At 33.6% G+C, this 7,742-nt stretch overlaps 1 protein-coding gene across 1 annotated transcript; it reads right to left on the bottom strand.

Moving 5' to 3' along the window:
- Positions 1–947: 947 nt before the first annotated feature.
- LOC111367491 (factor of DNA methylation 4-like) lies at positions 948–7,470 on the bottom strand. The gene is made up of 7 exons (XM_022988397.1): positions 7,291–7,470; positions 3,794–4,998; positions 3,486–3,667; positions 3,179–3,247; positions 2,780–3,067; positions 2,355–2,558; positions 948–1,448 (listed from the first exon to the last, which is right to left on the bottom strand). Exons 2-7 carry the CDS (start codon positions 4,977–4,979, stop codon positions 1,215–1,217), a joined length of 2,163 nt encoding a protein of 720 aa, XP_022844165.1. The 5' UTR covers positions 4,980–4,998; positions 7,291–7,470; the 3' UTR covers positions 948–1,214.
- Positions 7,471–7,742: the final 272 nt, after the last annotated feature.

The following is a 7,742-nucleotide window of genomic DNA, read 5'->3' as shown; positions in this document are numbered from 1 at the left end:
ATAGGTGAAATACCCGGGACCAAAATTCAGTGAGAGCAATTGCACCACTAGACCACCCAGGTGCCCCTGCCCCTGCCCCTGCTCCTGCCTCTGCCTAATGTTATATAAATCCAATTATATAAAGATTGAAATATTGAACTTTAAGAATTATGCGTTTTTCTCAGTGAAGTTTCAATATTTACAGTATAAAGATTGCGGATTTACTATATGGATTCCTATTGTTATATTAATAAATAATTTATTTTTGCTTCATCGGTAATGTCCAAAAGAATGAGAAGTAAATGGCGAATGTATTTATTTATTTTTTATTTTTTTGTGTGTTTTAGGTAATTTGAAAACGGGGAAGCCTTCGAAGAAGAAATTGAGAAAGTGGAACAAAGTGACAGTGGTTCAGATTTTGACAGCTACATGGAATATCAAATGTCACCTGATACTGTTAGTAGGTCTGAGCATGGATCGATTCGGTTCGATTTTAAAGAGAATCGAATCAAATTTTTTTGGATATTTAGTAAATGGAACCATCTGGTCCAAATATAATTATAAAATCGTTCAAGCTCCGTACTATAATTAAATATTTTAACACTTATAACAACACTACATAAATACAACTAATTACACGTTCAATCATAAATTTACAAATTAACGTTTAATAACATGTAAATAACAAGTCATCCAACAAAATTAATTTACCAATCGCATATAGAAAGCTTACACACTACCTTATTCAAATGATCAATGGTCAAAGGTCACTTAAATCGAAACCAATCCGAACTCCCTTTTTAATGGTTAAAATTAGTTGAATCAAACCGATTTTTTATTTCAAACCTACCCAAACTGACCCGACCCAGTTTGGTTTGGTTGATTTTTGAAAATTTTTTCCCATCCCTACGTGCAGTACTCCAAGTTATCAATTCCTGCTTAGTAACTACTCGTATTAAGGGGGGAACAAAAAAATTACCGAAAATTTCAAAGTGCAGGAGAACCCACTTTTTGCTGCTTCCTTTAATAGTTTCTTCATAAAAGCATAGAACTATCCAATAAAACAGAACTAAAAGATTATGGGCTGGCATGTACCGTCCAGTTCACAACAAGTATCATAAAACTAGAAAATAATCCACATTCTGTATGATCAAGCACAAGTATCAGTTCCTCACACTTAAATTCATTGCATCAGTAACATCTGAACTCACAAATAAAGTCTTCCGCAAAACCCTTCAGTACCTTCTCCGCTTCTGTTTGCAAATCTTCCATTGTTTGAGTATTTGATGAATCCCCTCGTCCAAAGATGCCTTTCTCTTTTCACAAGTATTCCATAGCTCTGGCAATGGATACCTGCCACTTGGGTTGTACTCATTGATCTCACTCAGAGCAGTAGTCACAGCCTCGTACACTTCACCGAATTCAGATTTCAGTTCCTTCAACTTTTCATCATCCTCGTTGAGTACTTCCTGATCAATTGCACAAGATAAATCATAAACTTGTGTAAAGACCGGAATGTTGACAAACGAACAAATAGAACTACATCCGGATTGACACATTTTCATGATATTACTACAATGTATAATAAATGTTTTGAACACTCAATTAGATACTTTTTCAATAAAAGCTTTTATTTGCTGAAATAAAAAAGATAGGAGTCAGTTATAAACTATAGAAAAATGTACTTTCCTAAAGAAATATCTTACGGAAATGAGCATCAAACTGCGCGTCATGATTTAGTAAATGAATATACTAGAACATATAGAGAGCAACGATAATAAATAATGTAGTCGGATCAGTTTTGGACAGAAAGCAAGTTTTAGAGTAAAACACGTACCCTAAAATCATATAGGACGTTTCATTAAAATCGACTGGTTTATAAATGACAAAAACTAAAAATCCCTTCTAATATTAATGGATGAAGGTTGGGTTATCGCACGGATGAAGAGATAGTCAATGAAATAAATTGACTTGAGTAGATACTATAAAAATTAAAAGTTCCTGAAAAGGCCTTGAATTAGGAACTAACAATGGTTTGTGTAGTTAAAACAGAAATAGCTCTCTGAAGATTGAACTAAAACAAAACCAATCTCTCTGGAAAAGATTGTTTAAAATTCTTTAACACTTCACACTTTCAAGTCACGTGCCAGAGAAGGGAGAGAGGAAGTTTTAGTTTACTCGTTGAAAACAAAAAATGGGTGCAATAATAAAGAGTGAATAAAACATTAATAAATTGCACAAAACACGTGCATGCTGATGTCCACTTGTAGAGTGTGTAGTGAGAGATAGAGTGCATAGGTTAGCAAGTCTCATCAAGGCAGAGCCTGATAGAATTAGTTAATAATGCATCACTGCATTGTAAAAGAAAAGTGTACCTTGGCATTTTCTCCATCCATTATCACCTTATAGGGATGCCAGCTAGGATCCCTAAGGTACTCCTCCCACAAGGAACAAAGCTGCATTGCTTTCTCTGCCACATCTTCATGAGAATATTTTCTCTTTGCAGCTATCAAGAATGGCTTTTCATCAAGCTCACCCATCCTCTTAACACAAATGTTAGAACGTGAGTCCTTCAACCCCTATAGGAAAAATAAGTTTAGCAACATCGAGTGTTATATAATATATGGAAACCAATCAAGACAAGTAATAAATATCACATTGGTATGTTGAATCATGGTTGTAGTATGTGAATAAATGAGATTGTGATAAATAATCAAACAATATATAGCAGCAAAAAGAGAACACAAGAAGGATAAGAAGATAAACTCGGGGTTTGTAAGTAGAAAAAGTGAAAAATCACATTGATAAGCTCCTTGCGAGCTTCCTGCAATTCGTCGTTGGTATTCCTTTCCTTGATAATAAGATTTTGACTAAGAGAAACCAGATATTCTTGTTCTTCTTCCTTTTCCTTGAGCTCCTCTTCTAGCAACTCCAACTTTTTTGTATCTTCCATATCTCCTTCATCAGTCATATGTTTCATTACCTCGACAGCACCCCTCATCCTCTGTATTTGAAGCTCTAATGCATGCTTTTGGTCAAGTTTTGCTTCAAGTTCAATTATCCTTTCATGAAGTTGTTCCTTTTGTCTCTATCATTAAAAAGCAAATAACAATTGACTAATACCATCAGATATCAGGAAACATTATAATTCTTTTAGTTCAACTTTGGAATTAAAAAAATTATAAATGGAATCGCAGACCTTCTGGTCCTCTGCAAGCTTCATCATTTTTTCATCAGCCTTCTTCTGTTCCAAAAGAGCCATCTCATTCTGCAAAAAATAACCCAATCATTCCAATATTTGCAGTTTCTTTAGAAAGTAGGGACCAAAATTATTGTGGAAACAGTCAATCTAATGCACAGGTTATTAATGATCAGACTCAAAGTAAGTAGATAGGCTAAGCACCAAGAAATTTTCTTTTTCATTTATACTTTGTAATATCTTAAAGGAGTTTTCAATAATAAGAAAAACTAGAGAAACAAAAAAAACATCCTAGTGGGAGACATACCATTTTCCTTTGGCAATCGAGCTTCAGTTTCTCACTCTCATTCAGGGCTCGGAGTTGTTTTAGTTCTCTCTCCCGTGTTTCCAGCTCTACTCTCTGAGCCTCCAATTGTTCTTTACTTCTTTCACTCTCCATGAAAATGTTATGGAGCTGATCATATGCATTTAGCTGCATTTTCTTGATCTCTAAGTAAAAAAAAAAAAAAATTTGCTATATCATTGAACAAATTTCATGAAGTAATATTTTACCTTCGTCTATATCTAACTTGAATAAAAGAACATGATCAAACCTAAGATTACTTATTACCATACCTTCATTATAGGTTTGAATCATCTCTTCCTTTTGCACTATCACGTTTCTCATAAAAATTTCAGTCTTGCCTATATTCTTCCTCATGTCTTCGCATTTCTTAATCTTGGACTCCAGTGCATTTGTTAAATTGCTTACAAGAGTTGATTCTTTCCTTCTATATTCTCTTTGTATGTCAGACACGGTAGTAAGGTCTCCATTCTTTCTGAGGTGTTTGCCAATAAGACCCCCTAACCTGTATTCTTCTTCACTGGCAAGCCATGCATACGGTTTATCTCCTTTATGCTTCGCTGCATACCAATCTCTCTTCCCCCTTTGATCTCTTTCAAACGACTTCTCGAATGCAATAGCATTCTTGAAACCTTCCCAATCTTTGTTAAATTCAACAATTGCAAACCCTGAGTGACCTTGGAAATTCCACAAAGGTTCAACCTTTTCGGGGTTGAACCCTTGGCTTACCCACTCCTCTTTCAGTTTCCGACCACTTTCACCTACATACCTTCCATCTTTATATTCAACTGGTATGTTTGCAACAACAGCCATCCAAGGCCAAACAAAAAGTTCATCGTTACCTCTGTGTGTAGATGAGCTGGCAGGTAATACACTAGAATTAGATCGCAAGTTTTTTTCAGTAGTTCTAACACAAGATTTTACTGAGGAATCTTTAGCAAACACAATTGTTTCCGCAGATTCAAGAAGTATTTCCCCTGGCTCAATAGTTATTTGACCCTGTTGAGACACTATCTCCCCCGGTTCAGTAGTCATTATTTCCCCCTGTTCAGTTGTCACTATTTCCCCTGGTTCAGTCACTTTTCCTCCAGTAAGTTCTGCTGATTTGCTCTCTTCACCTAAATAACTCATTTCTTGCTCAGAATTTCTCCGAATTGATCGTGATGACTTCCACAATGTATCCCCATACCTATCCAAATACTTTAGTAGACCCATATGTCTAGCTTTTTCTTTAAAGCTTGCACTCTTTGAGTATCTAGCTATGCGAGAAGCATGCCTTTCTAGCTCCCGAAAGTCATACTCACTTCTCCTACGATCCCAACAGTAAGGGCATTGGAGATATTTCCCAGAACCCCTGATTTTGACTATTTTGTCTCTCAATTCTTGATAGTACCTGTTCTTTAAATCTTCCAGCTCGGAATCATTATTGTCACTCCATCTTTCTCTTTTGTAGGACATCTTCAACCTATAGTACTAACTGAAAAATGAAAAAGAAAAAAAACCAATCAATAAGAGAAAAACAGGTTGAATAAGGAAATAATCAAAGACAAGATTAATAACAATACTATGTTGTCTGGTTTTTTTCAGAAGGAATTTGCACAATACTTGTTTTTAAACATAAACAAAGGGAAAAAAAAAATGATATTCTTGCTTCAGGTTAATGAAAGACTCTACCCCAAGTAAACCACCTAAATTCAATATTTTCTGCTGTTGTAAATAAACAGGAAACCAGAAACCAAAAAACCAATTTGTATATTACTTTGTTCAATTAATGATCAACAACCAATAAGAAAAGGACTCAAATTATTGTACAATGTGGAGAAAACTGATCCAGCTCAACATCCAATCAGTTGATGATGTGGTGGAAATTCAAATGAGTCAGCAAAGAAGACGTGAAGCCTTTGGAGCAGAATTAAGCGTCGGATTGTTGAAGGACATATTCCTTTTGCTGTGATCATACTTTTCTGTTTTGTAAATACTGGAAATTGGTTTTATTTTATTTCAACAATAGAGCATTTGAGAATACAACTTCTAGGTTATAAATTAGCACCTGATGTAACTTGCAATTTATTGAAGAACCAAAAACCCAATTTGCATAAGTTTTTCAATTATTAGGGGTGGACATGGTTCCATATGGTTCTAACTCCAAGAGAACTGAATCGAACCGAATCATGAACCAATGATTTTTTTGATAATAGAACCAAATGATATTTTTTTAAAGATATGAAATCAAACTAAACCGAATCGTTCGATTATGGTTTGGTTTGGTTTGGTTTGGTACTAATTTTATTTCTTAAATTTTTAGATTTACATCATATATGCATACCTAAATGAGAAAATAAACATCAAACATTTAGGAAGTTTAAGTGCTTGTTTGTTACGGATTAAAAGTCAATTAAAATTAATTTTTTGACCATTATTTCACTATTTCAGCAGTAATTTTTAAATTCTTCTCTCATAAATAGGACCCACTTTATTTCTAACGGTTGAAAAATCAATCATCAAAATTTCTATCAAACAAGCTTTAAATTTCAATCATCGAGATCAAAAAAGTCATAACTAACAAATAAAATATATTCATAATTTGAATACATAAATCGGTTATCGTTTTCATACAAAAAATTGTTTAATAAGTAATAGCAATAATTCACTAAATTAATTGCAGTAGTTTTGAAAGCACACCCCTACAATAAAATATCAAATATCAAAATTTTTACGATCCACTTTTACAGGCAACATTAACCGTTTAATATTTCATTAATGTTTATTGGGTTTTCTTCTATTTGTAAAGAACACCAATAACTCGTCAAACAATCAAGGTAAAAAAAGAGTTTAGAGACTTTTTAAGTAACTGACCAATTTTATTTTTCGATATTAAATGATACTCCACTGACTTGGTGAAATGCGGTATTAGTATTTGCGACGTTGTGTAAATTGGAAAGGAGTGAAGGAGAAATAATTCAACTAAATACAAAATTAGGGTGCAGACAACTAATGAGTTGTTTATCTCTAATGACTCAAAATCGACTAATAAACTGTTTTCAATTAATGAGCTATCTCCAATGAATATAAAATTACAGTCTCCACTAATTATTATATATAAAATTAAATATTAAGTTTGGTTCTTCTTCTCGTTCTGGTTTTTGAGCTAGAAGTGAACCAGAACCAAAATCAAATGGTTCTCGATTCAAATAACCAAAATCACTAATTTTTTTTGATAGAACCGAACCGAACCGAACCAGTTGGTTTGGTATGAACATTTTGTCCATCCCTACCAATTATTGTTCACCACCCAACGGAAAGACTAAAAATTTATGAAGAATTATTTCCAAAACTTCCAATTGATATATACATTTATACATGGTGAAAACAAAAGAAAATAATATTCAGAAACGCACTGGAATTAACATTTAAGTTGAAAAATCCAGATTTACAGTAGATCATAATCTCCGAACACCTAAACATGGTCTGTACGCATAAATTAACAAAATAATTAAATAATCAACCCCCTCAGAACTCTTCACGGCAAAACAATATTTAAAAAAAAAATAAAAAAATGGAAACAGATTTCGCTTCCGCGTATAGTCGAAATAAAAAGTGCAATATCGTGAGCAAAAAACATGCATTCAACGTAAACAGTACACGAACGTTTCATATCTCGAAACCAAAATTATTTGTGGCCTCGCCGAGCAGACTAATAATACACAAATAAAAAATTAAAATAAGGAACACCATTTAACGGGTTACTGAAATTTAACAGAAATCGTACCAATTTTTTATGGAAAAAAATTCTGAGAGACCGCACTGAAGAAATGTTTCAATTCTCAACAATGAAATGTTTTTCTAGAATTTTCGGCCAGAGAGAAGAGGAAAGATAAATATACGAAATGCCATCAGAGAGTTTTTGGATGAAAAAAGGTAGAGAAAAATAAAATACGCGAGACTGATAAACTGAAAAAACAGAGACTCATGCCTTCCTTTCGAATTTTGGTAAATTGTGTACGAAAGGCGACTCCTACGCGCACTCTAGTACAGACGGCTGTTTACGCGCACCACGTAGGAAAGAAGACCTTACATTGAAGGCGTTTATTGAAAGATAATAAACTTACGAGGAATTGCTTGAAATATCCATTTTCATAAATTTTTGCAAAAATATCTATTTTGAATCAAAATATCCTTGTCAACAATTTATGATTATATACAAAGATAAGAAACATAACC

The sequence above is a fragment of the Olea europaea genome, chromosome 18, assembly GCF_002742605.1.
Source record: "Olea europaea var. sylvestris chromosome 18, O_europaea_v1, whole genome shotgun sequence".
NCBI lineage: Eukaryota > Viridiplantae > Streptophyta > Magnoliopsida > Lamiales > Oleaceae > Olea > Olea europaea.
Note: the sequence above shows the minus strand (reverse complement) of the source record. Positions and strands in the feature narration are given on the sequence as shown.

Bases quoted from the DNA above. Each gene is read 5' to 3' on its own strand.
- LOC111367491 (XM_022988397.1), bottom strand. From the start codon at position 4,979: ATGTCCTACAAAAGAGAAAGATGGAGTGACAATAATGATTCCGAGCTG. The intron at 3,668-3,793 runs GTATGGTAATAA...TTTTTTACTTAG, and splicing joins GATTCAAACCTATAATGAAG to AGATCAAGAAAATGCAGCTA. The intron at 1,449-2,354 runs GTACACTTTTCT...GCAATTGATCAG, and splicing joins TGGATGGAGAAAATGCCAAG to GAAGTACTCAACGAGGATGA.